We start from the raw sequence: 24,642 nt of genomic DNA, 5'->3' as shown, positions 1-24,642 counted from the left end.
AGGTACAGCACATGAGATCTTCATGGCTGCACGCAGCACATACCTTCATTGGCATGTGGGATCTAGTTCCCTGGCCAGGGATTGAACCCAGGCCCCCTGTATTTGGAGCGCAGAGTCTCAAACCACTGCACCACCGGGGAAGTTCTTAAGTTTCTTCAATCCTTCCTGAGCTGAATTTCAGCAAAACTTTCTGTCCACCATTTGTGGTTCATCTCCACCCTGCCTTGTTATTTCTCTGAATCCCCATTCCCCTGTCAAACCAAGAGTTTCTTTCTTTCCTTTTACCTTTTACAGCATCTATTTGAATGTGTGTGTGTGTGTGCGCGTGCTAAGTCACTTCAGTCGTGTCCGACTCTTTGTGACCTTACTGACTGTAGCCTGCCAGGCTCCTCTGTCCATGGGATTTTCTAGGCAAGAAGACTGGAGTGGATTGCCCTTTCCTACTCCAAGGGATCTTCCCGACAAAGAGATCAAACTCTCCTCTCGTGTCTCCTGCATTGGCAGGTGGGTTCTTTACCACTAGCACCACCTAGGAAGCCAGTGAAAGGAAATATTCCCAATGATTGAAAGAATGTGGACGCGAGTAAGGAATAAAAGCTGTGAAGGTACTGCGTGTAACAGAAAGAGTCCACTCTGATTGGGGAAAATATGTGAAAAATATATCAGAATTTATTATTCCAGCACGGTATCATACAGGTAGTGGCAACAGAGTAGAAACAAAAATGAACTGATATAAATATGAGAGAGCCTAGTTTATCAGTTATTAAAATGATACGTGTCTCCTGGTTCTATCATGAAACCTATAAAGAAAAAGAATTACACTGTACACAACAGGATTCCCTCCAAGAGCTGCAAAAAGGAAAGCCCAACACTTAAGGGCTGGAGTCGAGGAACGTGATCTGGCCAGCCAGCCCATCCCTTGGTAGGAGGTTCCTGCTGGGCTTCCTTGGGACTATAAATAGACATTCTATTTCTAGTAGAATACGTCTAACCCTTCTTTCCTGAAGGCTCGAGTTATCTTTGCCTACTGAGACATGCTTTCATCTTTGTGGTCCCCTTTCCAAAGATGCTCGTGTGCATAGAGGAGGAAGCGGGCTTCCGCCCTGGGGAGTGGTTTTCCATGAGGGACTGGCGTTTGTCCATCTTCTTGTCTGACAGTACAGTTCAGCCCTTAAGCCCTGAAAACTTCCAGAATGGAAAAGTACCTGTGAAACTACATCGTCCCCCCACCTTCCGCTGTGTGAAGAAGCCCCTGCCGCAGTGAGTCTTCAGAGGTGGGAGAAGCGGGGTCTGTGTGATGTAGGGAAACAGGGTATCCCTGATCACGGTCGCATGTTGTCTCGAATCCAGTCCAGGTAGTTAGTCACCTTGGTGTACACGCCCGGGATGTCCTTCTGCCCGCAGCCCAGGCCCCAGCTGATGATGCCGACCAAGGTCATGTGGTTGTCCTTCATACACACCAGGGGGCCACCCGAGTCACCCTGCAGAAGGGAGAAGAGGTCAGCTGTGTGCAAAAATGCAGACTTTTTGGGGGCATGTTAGGGTGAATGTTTGTAGCGCTGATATGTATTCTACATACCGCTAATATGTGGCACTGATGTGTATCCTTCAACGTGCTCAGTTTCAGGGAGGGAAATTTTTCCTCCCCAGTCTTGGACCATTAGAGGATTAGGCTGTAGTTTTGTCTTAAAGTGGACAACATTGCTGACAAGTGCTCAGTTGAGTCCGACTCTCTGCAATCCCACGGACTGCAGCCTGCCAGGCTCCTCTGTCCATGGGCTTTTTCCAGGCAAGAATACTGGAGTGGGTTACCATTTCTTTCTCCAGGGGGCCTTCCCAACCCAGGGATCGAGCCCAGGTCTCTTGTGTCTGCTGCAGTGGCAGGCAAATTCTTTACCATTAGCCATACCTGGTCCCCACCGGGTGGTAAAGCCGCCACTAGCTGTGCGGCCCTAGGCAACTGGGCTTCAGTATTCTTACCTGAATGATACTAAATAATAATAATCTAAAACAGAAATCATAGTACTTCCCTTATGAGGTTATGGGAATTAACTGGAAAAGCTTGAAAAGCTCCTGAGAACAATGTAGGGCATTTAGTAGAACTCTTGGCAATTGTTAGCTGTTATTGTCTTATTGAATTGAAATGACTTGTTTTTAACTTGGCGTTAGCTGATAGATAATGGTTTCACTTTGCACACAACCTTTTATGACCGTCGAGCTAGGTGGTGGAGGTGTCTGAGAAAACCTTTCAAAAAGAGACCAAAGGCTGTCACGGAGGCCAGAGGGGGAGATGTGGGTGTGATCCCAGCATCAGAACATGGTCCTCAGTGGGAGTGCCCAGCCGCACTGCCTCCAGCCACGCCCGCGTCCCCCAGCCTCAGTGAGAGCCCGGAGCACAACGGACGTGAAAACAGCCCCGAATTGAGGGTTCCTTTGCTCCATTAGGTCCTACCTTACACTAGTCTATGTCTTACACTCAGAGTTATCATGAAATAGAAGTACGTACCAGCTCTGATGGGGATGCCAACCCAGAGACCCTGTAATGGTTACCAGGGGGAAGCCTCATCAGAGGGCTGAATGCAAGTTCCTAAAATTTCTTTCTCACAGATCATCTCTCTCCTATTTCCAGGAAGCTGCCGTTCCTCCCACGCTACCCAAGAGACCCCGATTCCCCAGCACCCACAGAAACCAAAGCTGTCTTAACTTGTGTGGCTTTATCCATCACTTTGATAGTTGTTTAATTGCCTGGGCTTACAGGAAATCCTGTACCAGGCGGGGGTTCCGGTGCAGACACTGGGGAAATTTACTGCCGTTTAGATGTCTTCAGTTTGGGTGACTTTGACCTTGGCTCCAGTTGCTTTGTTCTCTGAGGCTCTCATCTAGATCCCATCCCCTGCCCCAGATGAATCACTGCTTTCTGGCGGTAACTTTTTTTTTCTTGGTTAAGAACCAGTTGGCTGAGGAACACTTTCGCCCTTGGATGGGGGAGGCTCAGGGAGGAGAGCTGCCCGCGCTCACCTGGCAGGCATCGTGCAGGTTTGTGTGGTCCCCGCCGCTCCGTGTGTCTCCGGCACACAGCATGTTGTTGGTGACGGTCCTGTTAAACAAGTGCCGGGAAGTGCAGCGGCTAGATGGGTACAACCTGACGTGAGCCTCCTTCAGCCGCTCGGAAAAGAAAGGAGAAGCTGAAAGAGAGCAGGGAAGACAGCTTGTGGCTTTAGGGAAAGTTATTTAGAAACCTTTTGGAAGGAGAAAGCTGAACTTTGTGATGATAGCTAACAATGATTAATCTTTAACGTGTATTAAGTCGAATCCTATGAAATTGCCAATATATTAACCCTTTTGACCTACAGAAATGGGAATTTTCATAGGGTTTCATCCAGGGTTTCTCAAGAGCAGCACGAATGACATTTGGGGCCAGATAACTGTTTTTGCAGGGGGCTGCACTGTGTATTGAAGATGTCTGCCAGCATCCCTGGCTTTTGTGTGCGTGCGTGCTTAACCCCTCAGTCATGTCTGACTCTTTGCGACCCCATGGACTATAGCCACCATGCTCCTCTGTCCATGGGATTCTCCAGGCAAGAATACTGGAGTGGGCTGCCATGCCCTTCTCCAGGGGATCTTCCCGACCCAGGGATCAAACCAGGGTCTTCTGCAATGCAGGCAGATTCTTTACAACCTGAGCCACTAGGAAGCTCCACTGGCTTCTACTCACTAAATGTGGGTATAAACCTCCATCCTGAGTCGTCACAATAACTGACATTGCCACATGTTGCCTAGCGGGCAAGAGCACCCTAGCTGACAACCACTGCTTTAATCTAATATCTCATTTAAGCCTCATACAATCTATTCATTTCTTACCAATGAGGAAACTGAGGCTTGGAGCAACATGAAATGAAAAATGCATGCCTGGATCACAGGGCTCACCAGGTGCAGGGTGAGGGCTACTGGGTGGCAGGCAGAGTCTAGGAACCGCACCCTTAACTAAGCTCACTCCTTATCTTATCAAAACATCCTTGAAATCCTCAGCCCTTAAAGCTCTCCTGCCACTCAGACCTCTCTCTTGACTGACCGGGCCATCAGCTGGGAAGGTGGATGGTGGGGCTTCACTTAGCAGGAACTTGCCCAGACTATCATAGCGGCCGAGCCTGCCCTGGGGCTGGACTGGACACACTCAGGACTGCTCTTTCCTCTCTCTGGTCAGCACCCGCCCCCCACACTGCCCCCAGACAGACAGGATGGCACGGCGACTTCCTCCCACTCACAGGCCTCGTGTTTCCCATAGCCGGACAGCTCGCACTCCGTCCAGTCGGGCAGCTGCAGGCTGGCATCTGGGAGGCAGATGGTGCGAACCGACCCGCTCTCCTGGGCGCAGGTCAGCGAGTCCGATTTCAGGTGCAGCAGCGCTAGGAGAGGGGGATTGAGGAAAAGAGTGGGGATTTCCAGGGAGAGGAAGGAGGGGCCTGGGGCCTGGGAGGACGAGGAGGGCAGGGTGGGGCTGTGGGGTCTAACTGGAGCTAGGGAGAGCCGGACATCTTACCGATGTCATTGTCGTAAGTGTCATCATCAAATTCCTTGTGGACGATGTATTTCTCTACTTCAAACATCTGCTCCTCCTCTCCAGGGACCAGCCGGTACGTCCTGCCCAGGACCACCTTGAGATGGTGAGGCGGGTACCTGATGGAGAAACGGGCGTGAGGATGCTCTTCTGTATCGGGCCTGGTCCGAGGCCTTAGCGGGAAGGCAAGCCGGCTGGGTGCACGTCCCTACCTCTCCTGGAAGCAGTGGGCGGCTGACAGCACCCAGCAGGAGCTGATCAGGATCCCCCCACACAGAAACCGCTGTCCCGGGGACCGCCTGTTCTTGACGAAGATGGCGGCCTGCCAGGGGTGGGAGGTGATGTCAGCGAAGAGGCCTCCTTTGATGCGGAACTGGGGCCGCTTGTACTGTCTCAGGCCACAGGTGACTGCAGAGGGGAGGACAGAGCGCGGTCTCAGACCTGCGGGCCTGGGCGAGGTCCCCGAGCCCCAGCCCAGTGTCTCGTCTGGGAACCCGGGTTTCCACCCACGGCTGTGCTTCTGCAGCGTCTGTACAGAGGGACGGAGCCTCTGCTTCCCTCCTCCTCGCATCCTGGCCGCCATCACTACTAACAAGGCATCTCCAGAGAGCAGCCTGGAGCCTGACGCCATCCAGGAGAAATGGCTGCATCCTTTCCTTCTCTCTTGCCCCTCCCACCACCTGTCCAACAGCATCGCCATCCACCACGGCTCCAGCCGGGCAAGCCCCTCCCCACCCAGGTCCGGCCTTCCTGAAAAGCTGGCCGCTGCGTAGCCTGAACCAGACAGCTTCCCAGATGTGGGAGGTGGCCGAGGACACGGGCAAGAATAATGCTGGCTGAGGGGAGCCGGCCTTACCGCACTGGGGCACATCACAGTACTCCCAGGTAGGCTGACGGTCCTTCCACACGTGGCACCAAGGCTGGGCGTCCCCATCGGGATTCCTGGGCGTGAGGAGGGACGGTTTTTAATCACATCACAAGCCAGAGAAGAGGGGAAGGCGGCCCAACTTGGGGGCAGGGAGCGAGGGGGACGACCCTGAGTCCTGGGCTGGGCTCTGCCATAGATCCCACCACCACCTAGGAAATCATTCCTATCTTCTGCATTTTGTTCTCATCTCCCACTTGTGCTGGGATGTGCTCCCAGATGTGCCTCGGGAGGATGGAGCAGGTGAGGGCAGCCCCTCTTGGGATATGGGTCCCTCCCACCCACGTGACTTTCTCATGGCCCCGCCCCGCCCTCCACGCGGACACGCCCCCGGGGTCCGGACGGCGCACCTGCAGTGGTTGTGCTTCCCCAGGCCCAGGGCCCGCGCGTTGCTCTTCCAGGCGGTGTAAATCTTGCTCGTTAGGAACACGGAATTCCACGGGAGGCAGGAGGCCCCAGACTTGGTGCGGCTGCGGGTGCCGCGGTATGCCAGCCCGTTTCCAGTGTAGCAGTCCCCATCTTCTTCTGCAACTGGAACGCAGGAAATCCAAACTGAAACACAGCCTTTGAAGTGCCCGAGCAGCGAGTGGGGTTTGCAGCAGGGCCTGAAGCCTGGGGCTGCAGGCAGCCCGCCCACCTCGCCCTTTACTCTCCTTCAAATGCTTTCGCTCAGGGTGGTCAGCGGTTCCATCTGGTGCCAGCCCCCCCATCACTGGGCTGTGTTAAGGGAGACCCTGAGGAATCTTCAGGTTCAGGAAAGGCTGCCCAGTTCAGCTAGTGGGGATTGATTAGAGCTGCTTGGAAGGCTGTTAGGGGTTTCCTTGTTTCTACTTGACAGGCTGCTGTCAACTTGGGGTCTTCTGTGGGGGGCCCAGTTTTCTCAGATTTTGTCTGCCAGGGCCTTGAAGGATTTATTGGACTTGGGAGGGAAGCAAGAGTATGAACCTTCAAATGCTGCATATTTGCCCCCACTTCACCCTCTTTTCTCCCCATTTGAAACTGACACAGTACACTAGCGTGCACCGGTAACCTAATGAGAAGGGGCCTTTGAGATCATCAGTACCGGTGAATCCCAGTTTACACCAGATCCAGGGGGTGGGCAGGAGGCTTTAGAGTTACACTGTGCAGTGCTCCTGCTTAGTCACTCAGTCGTGTCCGACTCTGTGCGACCCCATAGACTGTAGCCCACCAGGCTCCTCTGTCCACAGGGATTCTCCAGGCAAGAATACTGGAGTGGGTAGCTCTTCCCTTCTCCAGGATTGGAGTTACTCTCAAGAGCTCTCAAATTCATAAGTCTATCAGCATCACTTGTAGCCTGAATGTGCATTTGTATACATATATATTTAGAACTTTGAAACATATTTTTACACTATTATGATTAAATAGCATCATTATTTGGGAAAGCACCACTGAACTCATGGTGCCTTTTCGTAGCTGAGTACTTTTTAAATCTGGGAAATTTTCTCACATTAAAAGTCTTCAGAGACAGAGAGAGATCTTGAGAAACAGGCCAATTAATCAAAAAAGAGAGAACTTGCACGCATTCTCAAAAGGACTGGAAACCACCGGTAGAGCCCCATCTTCTCTGTCCATGAGGAAACTGAGGGTCAGCAGGGTGCAGAGAGTGGCTCCAGGTCAAACAGCTAGTTAGAGGCCAAGCCTGATGAGGACCTAAGCCTCTTGACTTCCTTCCTCTGATGCCAGAGTGACTGACCAGTTCACTCCTTTGTCTCCTCATCTGCAGAAGGACCATCAGCCTTGTCTTCCAGGTCTCCCTAAATCCCCCTTCCCCACCCCGCCCCCCTGGGACTCCGTGAGGCCACGGGGGCCCTGGGGAAGCTGCACTTACCCTTAGTGCAGGCTGGAGTGCTGCAGAACTCAGAGACGTATTTCCCTGCCTTGAAGACGTAGCACCAGGGCTTTGAGTCTTGGTCCGGGTTTCTGAAAAGTCAGCCGGGAAGGCCAGGGGAAGGGAACAGTTAAGCCTGTTTCCCAGGCCAAGGACTTTTCACCTTCTTCTGGGGAGAGAGTTATTTATGTTTGTTGTACATAGGAGAGTCGGATCGTGTTGGGTGGAGGTATGACCTTGTAATCGCCTTTATGGGGAGATTAAACATGGTTTACAGAGAAGCATGTGGCTGCCACGTTGACAAGGGGTGGACCGTGATGATGAGCTTTATGTGTTAACTTGGCTGGGCTATTGCGCCCAGTCATTCGATCAAACGCCAGCCTTGGTGGTGCTGGGAAGGGATGTGTCGACGTGGTTCATGTATATGGTCAGCTGACTTCATCCAATCAGCTGAAGGCATATTAAGAGCAAAAGCTGAGAAATTCTGTCTCACATTGCAGTGTCAAGTTGGGTCTGAGTTTCCAGCTTGGGGAGGGGGCTGCCTATGGATTCCAACCCTGCCAGCCCCACCGTCATGAGAGCCAATTCCTTAAAATGAATCTCTTTATGTAGATAGAAATATTTTTATCTCATATATAGGTATATATGTATCTATATCTATATATAAGATATATCTTTCTGGAGAGGAAATGGCAGCCCACTCCAATATTCTTCCCTGGAGAATCCCATGGACAGAGAGGAGCCTGGTGGGCTACAGTCCAAGGGGTCGCAAGAGTCGGACACGACTTAGCAACTGTGTGTCTGTATGCCTCCTGTGGGTTCCGCTCCTCTGGAAACCCTGGCACAGGTCTTTGCGTGACTGCCCCAGCTTCTCACCAGAGGAAACCCTCCTGGGGGGGAGGCGGCTGTCTCACCTGCAGTAGTTGTGGTTCCCAAGGCCGAGCCTGACGGCGTTGGGCCTGCGCCCACTGTACGGCTTCATGGCCAGGCCACTGCTGTTCCAGTTGGCGCACTCAGCCCCGCTCTCTGCCGTGCTCCACGTGCCTCTGTAGGCGACACCCTGGTCCTTATAGCACGTGGCGGTAGTGTCTGATGGGAAGCGGGACACCCCATGTGAGTCCCTCCTTTTTCATTTAGTTTCCGCGGGGAGCGGGGGGTGGGGGCGCTCAGTGATGCCTCTGTCATCCCTGCAGAGGCAGCGCCAGGCTCCAGACTCGATTCCAGGGCTCTGACCACCCTCAGGTGATCCCATCCCTCATCACACCACACTTTGCTCTTCTTTCTAGATCGTTTCGCAGGTGGGATTTCCCCTGGTAGGTCCTCATCTCATAGACACCCGCCCGCCACTCACCTATTTCACAGAGCTTCCCCATGAACCCTTCCGGGCACTGGCAGACGAAGTCTGAAGAATAGAGGGCCTGCTGACACGTCCCCCCATTAAAACACCAAGGTTCACTGCAACCTGCCAAGTAAAAGCAAGGGGACCCCAAATTACTTTCCAGGCACCCCAAGAATACGTGGGTCAAAGTTGAAGAGGGCACCCTCCCCGTAGGCGCAATTCTGAACACTTTCCCAAAATCAAACTCATTGACTCCTCACAGCTGACCCCACAGTCTATATGACTGTTCTCCCATATTACAGATGAGCAAACTGAGGCCCTGTTAGAGGGTTGGGCAGGCTGGGGACCGTGGACACTCACTTCTGACGGGCACCGAGTGGCACTGGGCCCGGCCGCCGTCGCACCTGCAGTGCTCCACTTGGTTGCCCCTGAGCAGGGGTCGCAGCCAGGACTCGTGTTGGAGATACGTCATCTGCGTTTTTCCATCTCTGCAGGTCACTGTAACAACAGACAGGCCGGCCTCTTTAGGGCCCCACTCACCCCACACTGACGCCTCCCCTCTTCCGTCCTGCTCACTCTCAGGAAAATCCATCCTTTATTCCTTCCTTGCTCTCAGCAGAAGACAACAAACATCCCATATTTTGTCACCAAAGACCCCTTTCATTTAAAATGAAAAAAAAAAAATTTCAAATCCAGCTTATTAGGGGGATGTGCCAATATTATTTTCCATATGACTATGTGAAAATTTTCCATATGACTTTACATTTAATTTCCCATGAGATCAGTTGTTTTCTTGAAATAAGTAATAAAATATAATGGTGTATTTCTACTGCCTCCTTATGTTAGTTTCACTGAAGCGTGAAACCCACTTGGGAAAAACCATTCAGAAAGACCTCTTGTTTTTCCTCTGATGGGACCTTATTTTGAAAGAATTTATTTATCAAGACACATTTATTAAGTGATACTCTAATTTTTCATTTTAATTCATCAAAAAAGAGGCACGTGTATGCAATTGCCTACAAGAACGTTTGATTCACACGAGTATTATCATTACTGAGATGATGCAATTCTGGCCCCAAACAAAGAAAAGTGACATTTTAGTCTATGCAGAAAATGTGTTACTTCCGTTAGTATTTCTGGTATAATGAAAATAGTTGAAAGAGTCCCATTAATAGGTGTTCCCTTTTTCTCTCTCTGTTTGCAAATCAGAATGCCAGCTCAAAAAATCTATAACTTTTAGTGGATTGAAGAAGTGACATGGACTCATGGGTCAGTGGTACTGCTGTTCTTTCAGTGGTAAGATATGCAGGCGCCAAGATACGCAGGCAGGAAAGGCCGAGCTGTCTGACGGCAAAGGCAGTGAGAGTTAAGCCTTGACTCACTCTGGGGAAGCTTCCACCATAAACGGGTGTTACAGAGCCTTCCAGACCCAAAGGAAGTAGGTCCTGAGTGGGGAGAGGGGATTTGGGACCTGCAGTTCTTCGTATCAGGTTCAAGACACTCGGGCCTAAGCATCTTTTATTCTTGGGATCCTAGTGGAAATGGTGCGTGCGTTTTTAGTCTCAAATCAAGACACGGCCTTACAGAGAAGGTCTTCCCAGAGCACTGCCATGAAATAAAGAAACCCAGGTTGGTCGTCTCTGAATTACCAACCGAAGCAACGGAGGCACAGAGATGCTGCGTGGAGTCCAGGGGGAAGGGGATCACAGCCCAAGGAAAGGTCCTGGAGGACCCTGCGGCCTGGTGGCTGTGTGACCCTGGGCAGGTCACTCAGGCTTTCTGGGCTCCATTCTCGTCTGTGTAACTGGTCTTTGGGCCACTGGGCTCCCAGCATTGTGTGACTCTCTGACATCCTGACACCTTGCCAGCACACCTGTTCCTGTATGAGTGATAAGAGAGGACACAGGCATCTCTGCAGACTCTGACTTTCATGGAGCTTGAGTAAGCAGGTCACGTGGAAGAAAATCCCCGCTGGAGCCTCAGGCACCCTGACTCTGACCCTGCCTCTGTGGACCGCCCTCCATCCCAGCGACATCTCACCTCTGTACGATCTGGCGCCTCTCCTGAGTCGTCTGTAGGTTTCCTGCAAAGAAAGCAGGGGCAGAGAGTCAGCACATGCACGTGTCTGAAGAATAAAGGTGGTCAAACCAGAAGACGGCCCCCAACCCACCTGTCCAGAGCATCCCTCTCAGGTACCTGGCCCAGGTGCAGTGTGCACACCTGTCTTCCCCTCTGATCCTTCTTCCCTTCCTAGCCTAGTCCTGTCCAGGACTTTCTCAGTGGTGAAAGGTTTAATACCCCTGCCTTGTGACACGGCAGCCGCTGGTCACACGTGACAACTGAGCACTCATATGTCATGTAACTGAAGTGAATTTAGGTTTCATTTCATTTGAATTAGTTGTAGATGAAAATAGCCACCTGTGGGTTAGTGCGGGTGTGTGCCTTTATCCCATCTCCTCCGTGTAACCATCCACACTCTCCCGTCTCTAAAATCCTGCTGTGAAATTCTGCTCTAAAATCTAAAATCTAAAATCCTGCTCTAAAATCCATTGCTCACTTGGCCTGAATCACGGGCTTGGCCTGAATGATGCTCTTAGCTGCTGGGGATCTTCGGAGAGCACATCCTAACTAGATGGTAAGCAATACACGGGCAGCTTGCTCACAGAGCCTGCGCTTTTAGAAAAACTTCACAGATTCTGACTTCCCCAGTGGTGCAGTGGATAAGAATCCTGCCAATGCAGGTTCGATCCCTGGTCTGGGAAGATTCCTCGTTCCGCGGGGCAGCCAAGCACATGCACTGTTGCTACTGAGCCCGTGCTCTAGAGCCCGGGAGCCACAGGTCCTGAAGGCTGCACGCCCTAGGGCCCGAGACCCACAACTTACGAGCGTCTGTGTTGCACCTACTGAAGCCAGTGCACCTAGAGCCCACGCTCCACAACAAGAGACACCATCGCCGTGAGAAGCCCGTGCACCGCAACAAGAGCAGCCTCCTCTCTCCAGAACTAGAGAAAGCCCCAGTGCAGCAACAAAGACCCAGCACAGCCGGAAAAACTCATAAAAAAAACCACTTCATGGATTCACTCAAACAAATCCTTTAAAAACAGCTCCAAAGAAGCCACTGAACGGCGGAGCTTACTCAAGTCAGAATGATGCACAGGGTTCCCGCCGGAAGCCTGGATCTCAAGCCTCGTCCACCGAGGGGAGTGTGTCCCGGTGTGTCCCAGCACAGACACGAGTGCACACCTACCTGGCTGGGCCACGTGAAGACGGCTCCACAGAGCAGCAGGCACAGGAACTGTGTCTTCATTGCATTCGTCATTTCCTCCGAGCGGCCCTCCAATTCTGGAAGAGGAGGGGGAAATAAGCGTGAGATGTGAGAGGTCCAAGCGGGCAGCAGAGTTCAGAAGCCAGTCAGTCCTCCCAGCATTGGCTCCCAGGGCAGGAGAGGCCACGGCCAGCGTCTGGGAGATGGTGTTTTTGTTCTCATATGTATATCTGTGGTTAAATACACAGAACACAGATATTTTCCATTTGAACCGCTTCTGAGTGTAAGTTCAGCGGCATGAAGTTCACTCACATTGTTGTGATGGCAACCGTCACCGCCATCCGACTCCAAACGTTCATCTTCCCAGACTGCAGCTCTGTACCCCGAAAACCCTCAATCCCTGCTCCCCTGGCAACTGCCATCCTAGCTACCCTTTCCATGAGTCCGACGACTCCAGGCGCCTCATGTAAGTGGACTTATACTATATTTGTCCTTTTGTGTCTGACATTTCACTGGGCGTGATGATCACAGGTCCATCCCTGCTGTAACGTGGGTCAGACTTTCCTTCGTTTTTAAGGCTGGATAATATTCCCCTGAGTAAATGGACCATCTTGCTTATCCATGCATGCAGCGATGGACACAGGCTGCCGGAAGATGGCTTTGTTCAGACATCTCTGTGGGCTGAAGGCTGACACCACCTCTAGCACTGGCTGGAGCCCAGTTTCCCTTGAAGGAAGTGCCTGCCGTGGGGTTGACTAGATGGGCCCACAGCAATGCCCGCTGTCTGACTGTTTTAGAGGAAATCATAGGAGATCTGGGCTGGCACATCTCAGAGCCAGCTCTCCTCAGATGGCCTGAGCCCAGTCCCGGAGGACTTCACATCTTCTTGTCCAACCAAGGGAAGTCTCCTCCACCACCACCGCTGTGCTCCGTCGGGAAGCCGGCCTTCTTTAATATTCAGGCCGTGTGAAGTGCAGTTTTGCAGAGCGGAGGGTCAGCATCTGGTTTGGGTGTTTGGACTCAAATCCTCCTGGCCCCACGTCTCTGGTTCCGTGTGCCTGGTCCTAGCTAGGGCTCCAGCCCTCAGCTGCTCACAGTGGGTTAGTCGGTTGGGGTATTATTTTGTGGTCTGGCAGCCTCACTCGCTCCCTTGTCGGCAAGGATTAAACCAGGGCTCTTTTTCTTCCCTTGACTCATTTCCCCTCAGTCACAACAACTCTGCTCCCATCCCTCCCACCCCCTTCATCCCAAGCATCCGAAGGGCCCGCTTGGTTCGGGGCGCCCAGGACTTTGACCGCGGCGCTGGCTTGGGCTCCTTTGCTGTTAGAGAGGCTGTCCTCTCACATGGCCACAAGCCCCCTTCAGAGCAAGGATGAGAAAACAAGGAGCAGGAGGCTGGTGGGAGCCGATCTGTGCCCCAGTGACCTTCTGGGGCCCCTGGTGACAGGCAAGGCACGCACGGAGCTGTGGGAGGAGGAGGGGGATGGGACCATCCGGGAAGATTCCTCGGGCTCAGAGGGCATCTTGCCAACCAGCACACCCCTCCCGCTCCACGAAAGAAATAGAAAGAAGCCAGGATCTGGGTCTTAGTTCCAGTTTGGCCTGCCCCCAGGGGAGGCCCTTCCCAGGCAGGGCAGGGTGTTCTGCAGGGGCTGGGGGGTGGGGTGGGACTTTTTCTCACCCAGAGCATGAAGCCTGCTGGCATGTGCTGGTTCCAGGCAGCTTCAGAAGGAAGACCTAGGGGTCGAGGGCATCTGAACAGGACCCAGAGTGGGGAGTCTTCAGATCACAGGACATCACCCCTGAATTTGGTGCTCAGCAGTCCTCCAATTTCCCCTTTCTCAAAATTTCCCCAATTATCCCGGTACTTTGAATCTTTAAAAATAGCTCTTCATAAACACATTCCCCCTCTCTCTTCCTGCTGTTAATCATGTTTCACATATTTGTAGGTGTCCCAGCTTTATTATCTCAGCCAAGCCTTGGGATGGGGAGAGGTCTGCCTGCCCAGGGCTCTTGGCAGAAATTCTGAACGAACCAATGAACCAGCCTGCGACTGGGGAACCTGGCTTCTCTTCCTCCTGTCTGACAATCAGCCAGGCCTTCCAGCAAGTTCGTTCCCCTCAGACGGGGGGCTTGTCTTTTCTCTGGATGCCCGTCATCAAGTGACTGTGCCATTTCAAGAATTCAAGGTCCTCCTTGAATGGAGCACATTCAAGGGGCATATGAATGGGCCCTACATGGAGCAGAAGTCTGGATGCTGGAAAGTTGCAAAGTGACAAGTGGAGCATTAAGACCTTTGCATTCATTGGACAGATGGGGGGAGGGGGCCCCCTGGGGCAGGGGAGGGGGCTGATAGGGGGAGGGATGCACTTAGGGCTGAGGGTAAAATGATCCAACAGCTGGAGCACCTCAGACCTTGTTGCAACTGAAGACTAGGCAGAAGGGGCGTATTTTTGTCTTCTGCTCTGGGACAGTCGGAGCCTGTCTCTCTTCTGTCAGTCCTTATCTTCCTCTGCTTCTTCTGGCCTTGCGAGGCCTGGAGCTGACCCAGTGCCAAAGAGCCTCACGCAAACCATGTGACGTTCCATCCTTGCTGCACAGAAGCGATGGGAGCAGCTGGACGGTCGAGTAGGGCAAGAGGATGACAAAGAAATGAGTCATCCTGCCTGCAGTCAGCGCCTTCCAGAGACAAGGGAGCGAGACAAGGCGGCAAAGCAAGTCCTGGTGTTGCCTTTGTGGGGAGGGAGAGGCAGAGGTCGGCGCAGCGTCTGGACAAAGAGCGAGTGACCCCAGAAATTCAGGAACCACTCAGGACCCTGGGGAGTTGTGGACCTCAACCCTAGACCACAAGTTCCCACCAAAGGGAGAGGCGCCCAGTGCCCATGTGAGACTGGTAGGAGGGGAGATTTGAGAAATAAAGCATAAGAAACCTCTTGTAGGCTCATTTTGTAAATCCAAAACTTGTCAACTTTTTGGTGTGTTCCTTTTCTTTCACTGTATTTAATAGTTTCCCAGAATCAAAGAACTAAAAGAGAAAAGAAAGGACTTCCCTGGGGATCCAGTGGTTAAGATTTTGCCTTACAATCCCAGAGGTACGAGTTCGATCCCTGGTCGGGGAACTAAGATCCCACATGCCTCATAGCCAAAAAGCCAAAGCATATTGTGACCAATTCAGTAAAGACCTTAAAAATGGTCCACATCAAAAAAAAAAAAAAAAAAAAGAGCAAGGAAGGAAAGGAGGGAGGGAGGAAAGACAAGAAAAAGAAAACCACAAGGATGGGGATGGCTGGCTTTTGTGGGACTAGAATCCCTGAGTCACCAGCAGCATCACTGGGGGGGTCGGGCATGTACGGAATGATTCTAAGACCGCTGGTCTCCAAGGTCCCAAGGCCCTAGCCCTGGCAGGCCCACCTTGGCCCATAAAGTCAATTTTTGCAGATTTGCAAACGGCTCCGCAGACAGACCTCTGGAGACACAGAGCTCGGCAAGTTGACAGAATCTGTGCAGGTTAGAAACATCAGGACACGTGGGGAGCAAAGCGTGGCCTGGATTCGCAGGCTGTGCCCACGGGCATCCTTGTGGAGGACCAGCCTGCAGTCACTGCCTCCAGGGTGCCCCCTCCTCCCGCTCCCCCATCTGCGTAGAAGACATGCAGGGCCCTGCTTGGCTGCAGAGACAAAGTGACTCTGTTCTCTGGCCTCTGAACAGCCGTGAGTGATGACTGCTCCGGAGGAGAACAATGGTCTGGTCACCAGGGAGGAGGGCTGGTCTCCAGGAGCCAAAGGTGCCTTTGTGGCTGGGAAAGCGATCTCGCCAGCCAGAAGCGCAGGACTCCTTTCTGCAGTGGTGGCAAGGGGAGTGCTGATTGATTGGCCCTGGAGTCTGGCTGGGGCGAGGCCATGGGAACCGCAGCAGGACAGTCGGGGGAAGGGCCTGGAGGTGGGTGGTGCAGTGGAGGGCTGTCCGCAGGGTCTCTCACTGCCCGCCACATGACCCATTCCCACCACCTGCCCTCGGGAAAAGCGTAGACACTCTCCTTCGCATATGGTTTGACTGTATCAAAAGGAATGTTGCTGGCACTTCCCTGGGGGTCCAATGTTTAGGTTCTGGGCTTCCCCTGCAGGGAGCATGGGTTTAATCCCTGGTGGGGGAACTAAGATTCACACGCTGTTTGCCATGGCCAAAAAAAAAAAAAAAGTAATGTGCCACCTTTCCAAAAATCATCTTTGTTTTGAGACATCAAATCTGCTCCCAGGGATGCAAAACCAAGTGGGCTAGACTCTCAAGGCTTCCTCCAGGGCTTGTCTTGTGATTTCTGCTGTTCTGAGTGTGCACGTGCTGTGTGATTTGTGGAACACTTAACGCATGGGGATGAGAGCTTTCATGTAAACACTCAACCACATCCCATAACGTGACCTACGGTAAAGATCTGGGACCAACCAATCAAGTTCTATGCTTCTGGGCACAAACAGTACATTTGCTGGGATGTTAAAGCTGCTTCTACTCTTGGCAGCAAAAACAAAGCAGAAACACTGAGCCAGCTGGAGGACCATGGAAATTACAACGGAAAGATAAAGTTCAGTTGATACGGCTATTGAATTTTTGCAAGCGTGCAAGGCTTGCTCACTTAATCTTTGGCAAAGAGGAGCCTTGGTTTGTTATTACTTCGCAAAGCCTCTGTCTCTGGAAATCTGAGTAAGAGAAAGTCAGTCTCCAAGAACACCAATACTCCGAAATGACTCACAGCTTTAAGACAAACATCGCCTTCCCTCCCCCCACCCAACCACTCTGCCCCGGACGGATGCCAGCAGATTAGAAAAGAGATGGTCAGAACTCCCTGAAGCAGCAAAGACCCATCACTGAGTCAGGACAAGAGATGTGGTGAGCCGGGAGGAGGAGGCAGGCTTTGGAAATTGGGGCTGAACTCCTGCAGAAAAGTGCACTTGTCCATGCCAGCGTCAGAGCCCAGGGCCAGAGCCGTCAGCTCTATGGGTAACGGCTGTTTTCCCATCTCCCTCCTACATGGGTCCTCCTTTTTATAGGGCCTCCCTGCTGGCTCAGATGCTAAAGAATCCACCTGCAATGTGGGAGACCCAGGTTCGATCCCTGAGTTGGGAAGATCCGTAGAGAAGGAAATGGCAACCTACTCCAGTATTCTTGCCTGGAGAATCCCACGGACAGAGGAGCCTGGTGGGCAGTAGCTCTTTCCTTCTCCCAAAGAGTCAGACACGACTGAGAGACTAACACATTTTTTTAGAGTTTATGTTCTCAGGATAGAGACCATTTTCCAAAACTGCCATCACAGAAGCAATTCTTAGCTCTTCCCCAGAGATTGTAATACTAAGTGAAGTCAAAGACTGGTATCATATGATATCACTCATATGTGGAATCTAATTGTTTTAATTATATAAATGAACTTATTTATAATATAGAAATGCACTTGCAGATGTTGAAAGCCAACTTCTTTACCAAAAGGGACATGGGAGGTGGAGGGGTGTAAATTGGGAGCTTGGGATTAGCATATACCCACTACTATACATAAAATAGATAACTAATAAGGACCTACGGTAAAGCATAGGGAACTCTGCTCAATATTCTATAATAACCTATATGCGAAAAGAATCTGAAAAAGAACGAAGGTATGTATAACTGAACCACTATAACCACGTTATAGTTCTAACTATAACAAACACAACATTGTAAACCCACTATACACCAATTAAAAAACAATTTTAAAGGTAATTTCCTGTGTGCTAAAGCTTATTTTCCCTCTTTCTGAACAGAATTCTTTATACCTAAGGAACAAGAGAGGAGTCTTTCTTATCTAACTGGATCAGTTCCAATGAGGTAAGTAGAATAAAGCCCTCTCCTGGCACCTCCCACCCACTCCCACATCTCCACTTCATTACTCAGGATGGAATTCTCTGCAAAGCATCTTTAAAATACAGGTACATGTCTACATATGTGCTAAGCCATTTCAGTGGTGTCTGACTCTGCGACCCCATGGACTGTAGCCCACCAGGCTCCTCTGTCCATGGATTTCTTCAGGCAAGATTGCTGGAGTGGGTTGCCATGCTCTCCTCCAGGGGATCTTCACGACTCAGGGATCTAACCCATGTTTCATGTTTCTTGCCTTGGCAGGTGGATTCTTTACCACTAGCGCCAGCTGGGAAGCCCCCATAGGCACATGACCTGTGTCTAAGTTTTATACGACATTGACCTACTCAAAATAATCTATCCTGAGCATTGTCGTCCCCGAACTTCTCCACCCTCTGCCAGGTAACCCTGCTTATCTGGAGGGACTCAGGGAGTGCAGTTGTGGATCTGTGGGGAAAAAAGCCCATCCTGCCTCCTCCTCCGATAAAAGCAAGAGAAACTTAGATCCTTGTGAAGAAAATGCAAAGAGCAGCTGGCAAAGCTCACCCCGTGAGTCAGGGCAAGGAGATACGATCCCTGAGTCTGAATCTCAGCAAACCTGCAACCGCATGTTAATCTAAGAGACAGTCTTGTTCTACAGTGAGGCGGTTTCTGGTGTTCCCTCCACGCCCTAAAGCAAACATCACCACGAGTAATGAAATACGCCATCACTCAGTAATTCTGCAGTCTTCCCTCCAGATTTCAACACACTTGAATCAGGAAAAGACGATCGGAGATGTTCATCATATCACCCTACTCGGAATCTGTCCGCCTTTTATGAGACTCACGTGAAAGTGACGTGATAGCACAGTTTTGAGAAATGCATCTGGATGAATGCCATTTACTCATCAGGTCCTGGAGTGCTAAGCTTGTCAGGCATCTGCTAAATCATTTAAGTCAATATTATCTCTTGTTTATGGATGAGAGAATCGGACTTCAAAAAAAGTGTAATGAACCTGCTCTCACACGACACGTCTAAAGGGAGGCGTCGGGCCTCAGGACAACCAGCTCTATAGAAAACCTCCCAGTCGCTCTTTCCACGACTCTTACTGGGTCCTGATGCTGGACTGTCGTGTTCTGAATGTGCTCAGAGGTGTTGATGGAGAAGGGTGGCAATGGGAATGCAAGGAGCGTGGTCCCTCCAACCTTCCCTTACCGGCTGTGTGTGTTCCCGGTTTTCCAGCGGTCCAGTCCTTTCCACCAGCTGGACAGTGCTGGCAATTAGGAGAGAAGCAGGTAAAGCCCCTTTGAACAGCTGGTGCACAGCACAGTTAACTGTACTTACTGCTAGGAGTGCCCTTAGAAGGAGAGCCAAAGTTTAAATCCTCTCCCCGGAACATGGACTCGAAAGGAAGCCAAGTTCTATGGGGTCACCATCGAGTTCAAGTGTTAATACCAAATCCCGCTGCCTAGATCATCTGAACATCTTGCAATGACCTATACCCAGATTCTTGATGACTGAAACCAAGTTTCCTGCCCTTCATCTGTAAGCACGGATCAGTATTAACAGGAGCCTGTACTTCCTGGATCACAGGGTAGTGTCTTTTATCTTATTTTCAATCTTTTTTTTTGTTTGCCTTTCCCAGGCCTATTTACGCCACACACTCCAGGGCTATTCAGAACTCTCAGAGGAAGCTGGGCTTCGCGGCCAAGGCAGCTGGAAGGTCAGGCCCTCCATGCTGATAAGGGCTGTTTGATGCGGACCATGCGTTTGTTTAAGAACCAGAGTCGTGAGGCAAGAAAAAGGAGGAAAACAGAGCTTCTCAGAAAATAAAGCCAAAGCCTCCTCTTTCCCCCCAGCTCGTGTGGCAGGCCTAGGCTCTTGCTGCCAAATAAAGCAAGTTCCTCTTTCCTGCAAATAGGACGACCTGTGAATAGCCAGCAAAGGCCAGAGGCTGGTGGGCTTTCTGTTTCAGATTATTCCTAGTCGGTTGCTGGGTTTCGCTTCCTACCAAGCCCTCTCCCCACACCTTTAAGGAACTGCCCCTGCAAAGATCTCTAACCAGAGGGCTTGGGGGCAGTCCTCCTGGTATCCATCAGATCTCTTATCCCATCCGCCAGAACCGGAAGCTCCGGCTCTCTGGTCTACTCCTTCTTGAATTCATAGGCGGTGACTTGCTCTGTAGCACCACCAAGCAAGAGCACCAACAATGCCCCAGGCACGAATCTGCGGTATAAAGACACAGAAGCTCCATCCTCAACATCTCGGAGCCTAGGACTTCCCTGGCGGCCCAGTGGATAAGAATCCACCTGCCAACGCAGGGGACGTGAAGTTTGATCCCTGGTCTGGAAACTAAGATCCCACAAGCCCCGGAGCAACTAAGCCCCTGCGGCACGACTACTGAGCCCGTGCTCTGGAGCCTGTGAGCTGCAACTGCTGGTGCCTGCATGCCCTGGAGCCCGTGCTCCACAACAAGAGAAGCCACCACAGTGAGAAGCCCATGCCCTGCAACCAGGAGGAGCCCTTGCTCACTGCAACTAGAGAAAGCCCACGTGAGGCAACCAAGACCCAGCGCCACCAAAAATAAAATAAATAAATACAATTAGAAAAACCTCGTAGCCTCGGGAGGGAACAGACAAATAGCTAGCCAACCCTAGCTCAGTGCCGCCAGCTCTGTGCTGTGCGGAGGTGGAGGTGAGCGGGCAGAGGAAGAAGGGGTCCTACCGGGATGTGAAGGAGGGGATGGAGCTCACTCCTGACGAGGTAGGGGTTGGTCAGCTTTCTGGAATGGATGCTATGCAGTCTGTTTATCAAACCAAAGGGGGAGCGAGCCAAGCTCTGGAGGGGTGTCACTGACAAAACCCTAAAATGGGACCATTGTTTGGGGTCCCACAGCAGCTAGCAGCCAGAGCCCCTTAACTTTCAGCACAAATGCCTTTCCTTGTGCAAAGGAGTGCGAATCACACACCCCAGGCTCTCCCTTGGAGGAGGGCGCCCCTAGGAGGCCGTCCCTAGAAGGAAGTGTGACTTGAGAAGCCCAAGAGTTCTAAGGATGTAGGCACCTCGGAGGAGAAGGTCACCTTGGATTCCCTAATGTCTAGCTGAAACTCCAATACTTTGGCCACCTGATGCGAACAGCTGACTCATTTGAAAAGACCCTGATGCTGGGAAAGATTGAGGGCAGGAGGAGAAGGGGATGACAGAAGATGAGATGGCTGGATGGCATCACCGACTCGATGGACATGGGTTTGGGTGGACTCTGGGAGTTGGTGATGGACAGGGAGGCCCGGTGTGCTATGGTTCATGAGGTCACAAAGAGTCGGACAAGACTAAGCAACTGAACTGAACTGAACTGAACTGAACTGAAGTTAAAGCAATATTTATGGCCATGTTATAAGCAGAATAAGACTTCCCTGGTGGCTCAGACAGTAAAGCGTCTGCCTACAATGAGGGAGACCCGGGTTTGATCCCTGGGTCCAGAAGATCCCCTGGAGAAGGAAATGGCAACCCACTCCAGTATTCTTGCCTGGAAAATCCCATGGATGGAGGAGCCTAGCAGGCTACAGTCCATGGGGTTGAAAAGAGTTGGACACAATTCTTTTGTGTTGTGATTTCAAAAGAGTGACTTCATTTTTACTTTCAATAAGCAAAAAAGGATCTCAATGCCAAGGCTTCCCAGTATCTGGGTTTAGTCTGATACTGAAGTAGGCTTTCAGCGTCTCCAAGTGGAATCAGGTCTTAGAGGTCAAGTCCCAAACAAACCTCTCCAAGCCACTGTGGAGCACCATGTAGTGTCCTGTGCAGCTCAGCTGGACTTGTGGCCAAGACTCACCCTCCAGATCATGGCTGTTGGCATGGATGGTGTGGGCAGCTGCTAAAGACCCCCCAGTTGTACCAGTTCCCCAGGAAGAACTGCTGGTATCATTTTCCGGAGAATCATGATCAAAACCAGAACTTGCCTGGCTTGTACCTTCGAAACTGTTTATAAAATGCCTGCTGTGGGCCCAGCACCCAGTTCTTTTTCCCTTTGTCCTAAGTTTCAACTTTCAGGCGATCAAGAGGTCTGTTCATCTATCCCTCTATGCCCTTCTATAGAAGTCTTTTTCGCAGGTGGGAAAGTGGAATGTAAAATGCACAAGTATGACTGAGAAAGTGTGCTCTCCTTAATATGTAAGTAGACGCTTAGGTGAATAGCAGGAGACCATGTGCCTGGACTTGAGGGCTGGACTAGGGCAGATGGTTCAGAAGATTCTTCCTAGCTTGAGCTTTCTGTGAGTCTGGATCCCCCTCACCTTTTAATCTGGCTCCACTGGAGACCCAGCCCTTGGTTTTGTGAGCTGGTTGCCTAGGATGAGTTTTACCACCTGAAACTAGGGATACAGTTTTTCTCTGTGCACAGAGAACAGGCCAAAGAAGGAATGAACAGAGTATTCCGGTCATTCACCGTCCACTCTGACCGTCTTATCAGAACAAGGCAGAAAGTCACTCATAGGGAATACAGATTTTATTCTGAGACTGCACATCCCCGGGAGTCTTTGAAACTGAACACTTCAACTCAAGACACAAATGTTCCCTCCTCCCTCCCCCAGATATTCAGTATTCAGAGAAGCATATGGATTTTGAGTTTTGACTGGAACTAAGCCTACTATTGGGCTTCCCAGGTGGCGCTAGCGGTAAAGAACCTACCTGCCAACACAGGAGACATAAGAGATGCTGGTTCAATCCCTGGGTGGGGAAGATCCCCTGGAGGAGGGCATGGCAATCCATGCCAGTATTCTTGCCTAGAGACTCCCATGGACAGGGGAGCCTGGCAGGCTACAGTCAGTGGGGTTCCAAAGAGCCAGACACGACTGAAGTGACTTAGCACACACAGCAAGCCTGCTTGCTATTCATTCCATGAGCCATCCTGTCCCCTCGGCCTCTGCTCCAAGACAGCCTACCCTCCCTCTGGAAGCTTTGGATGTTTAAAGCCAACTGTGCTCCTCTCAAACGACGGTCTAGCCCAAGGCCCCTCACGCTGCTGTAAAACCCCAGGCGGGACCAGAAGACCTGGAGGTGCAGTAGAGACAGGCCCCACCTGGGCAGGGACTTCCCAGATGGCCTGTGGTCCTGGCCACTCACTCACAAAAAGCCTTTCGTGGTGATGACAGCTTCACGTCACACCGCCAGGGATCTGGCTGGGTTGCTCTTTACAATCGTTTGAAATCTACTGATCACCAGCTCTGCTCACCAACACGCTAGGTCCCCAGGTCCCCGAGTCCTGCCCCCACAAGCGAAAACTCATCATGGGACCATTTCTGTTCCTCCAGAAGCAGGAACTGTCCCAGGCCAGTGCAGAAGCCACAGAGAGCAGCCTCACTGGGAGAATCTGATCTAATGGTTTATAAAATAAACCGAGCGTCCGCAGAGAGCCTGGACCATTCGGGCGGAGAGCAAGCTCTCGCTTGCTCACAAGAGCCGGCGATTGCAGGCTGGTGTCTCTGAGAACGTTTTAGGTGCAATCAGTTGATGGGTAGGATGGAGCTCTTCCTATTTCAGTTATTTGCACCGTCTCTGCTGGCGCCAGGTCTGGCTTTGCTCTCACAGGAAGCACTTAGCCGGCAGCTCCTCTGACTGTCATCTATTGATCCTGGAGCAGTCAGTGCCCAGATCCTGGGACGTCTTCTGCCCCCAGGCAAGACTTGCTAGGAAGCCCTTCTGAGGAAACTCCACTTAGCGGCTGTATTTCAGAATTTCTTCATGGGCTTGCACACACATGCACACGCACACACACGTAATGTTTTCTCTGTCATGCACCAGCTGCGGGAGGCCACCACTGCCGTCCACATCAGTCACCGCCACCACACGGCTTTGGGCTTGAGCGTGTCATCAGTTACCTGAGAGTGCCGTACTTCCCTCCCTCCCTCCCTCCCTCTCTGGGAGGTTAAGAAAATCAACATAATAACAGTGAAAGCCTAGAATGCCCAATACAGTTCCTGTAGAGAGCTTGGGGAAGAGAAGACTCTGTGCTATTTCCCTCTGTAATTGGAAAAGTCCTCAAAGAGCCCTCCCCTCGCATCCTGGGCAAAAAGCCAGAGGACAAAACCCGGCCCGGAGGGAGACCGGAGGCTTTGCTCTGACGGTTTCCCCCTTCCTCTCACCCAGCACTTCCCACCCGGTGAATCCTCTGTGGGCAAGTCGCTCTCCGCCCAGCCCCGCCTCAGTTTCCCCGTGGGCTCATGCCCCCGGGACCCTCTGGGCTCTGACCCCATCAGCCTGTCTCCCGTCTCTTGCCCGTGAGTGATGAGTGGGGCCCACCGTCTACTCAGAGCGGGTATGGATCACCCTTTTCACTTTCCCCTGTGCGAGCAGAGATTTCTGCTTCAGGAGACACATCCCTAGTGCCCTCTCTCTTGCCCTGACCGCTGCTGCCCCCGCGAACGCTTCAGCCCATCCCTGTAGGATGCACATTCAAAAAGAAACCTCCCTCCAGACATGGATTCTAGCAAACCCCACTTTTGGCCTGAGTGACGGAGTCAGCCCCCTTGGTGCCGACATTCCTTCAGTGGCTCAGAAAGACTTTTAAGAGAGAGAAGAGGAGCCAGGGACAGAGAGGCACAGAGTCCAACCTACCGTGTGCCCGAGCCTTCTCCCTCCTCCAGAGGTGTTGTCTTCGGCGCCAGGCTCTGCAGGACCGTGGCTGGCTCTCCCTGCAGGGCTCCGGCCTCCTTTAAATTTCAAGGCAGGGGGTGGGGTCGCTGGCCCCGGGTGGGCGGGCTTCGCTGCGGCAGGAGGATGCCCAGTGGACACTGGGCCCCGCAGGAGCCAAGCTGGGGCGGGCCTCTTTTCATAAAGAGGGGGAGGAATTTC

General features: G+C 51.8%; 1 protein-coding gene across 1 annotated transcript; it reads right to left on the bottom strand.

The window, feature by feature from the left end:
* Positions 1–681: 681 nt before the first annotated feature.
* Positions 682–24,521, bottom strand: PLAT (plasminogen activator, tissue type). Its single transcript, XM_068970575.1, has 14 exons — positions 24,406–24,521; positions 11,919–12,013; positions 10,712–10,754; positions 9,032–9,169; positions 8,684–8,794; positions 8,247–8,421; positions 7,333–7,424; positions 5,834–6,014; positions 5,415–5,500; positions 4,771–4,966; positions 4,541–4,677; positions 4,266–4,406; positions 3,019–3,185; positions 682–1,481 (listed from the first exon to the last, which is right to left on the bottom strand). Exons 2-14 carry the CDS (start codon positions 11,988–11,990, stop codon positions 1,323–1,325), a joined length of 1,698 nt encoding a protein of 565 aa, XP_068826676.1. The 5' UTR covers positions 11,991–12,013; positions 24,406–24,521; the 3' UTR covers positions 682–1,322.
* Between the last annotated feature and the right edge of the window lie 121 nt (positions 24,522–24,642).

Source organism: Capricornis sumatraensis, chromosome 4 (genome assembly GCF_032405125.1).
Source record: "Capricornis sumatraensis isolate serow.1 chromosome 4, serow.2, whole genome shotgun sequence".
NCBI classification, from domain to species: domain Eukaryota; kingdom Metazoa; phylum Chordata; class Mammalia; order Artiodactyla; family Bovidae; genus Capricornis; species Capricornis sumatraensis.
This window is presented reverse-complemented; position numbering and strand designations above follow the sequence as displayed.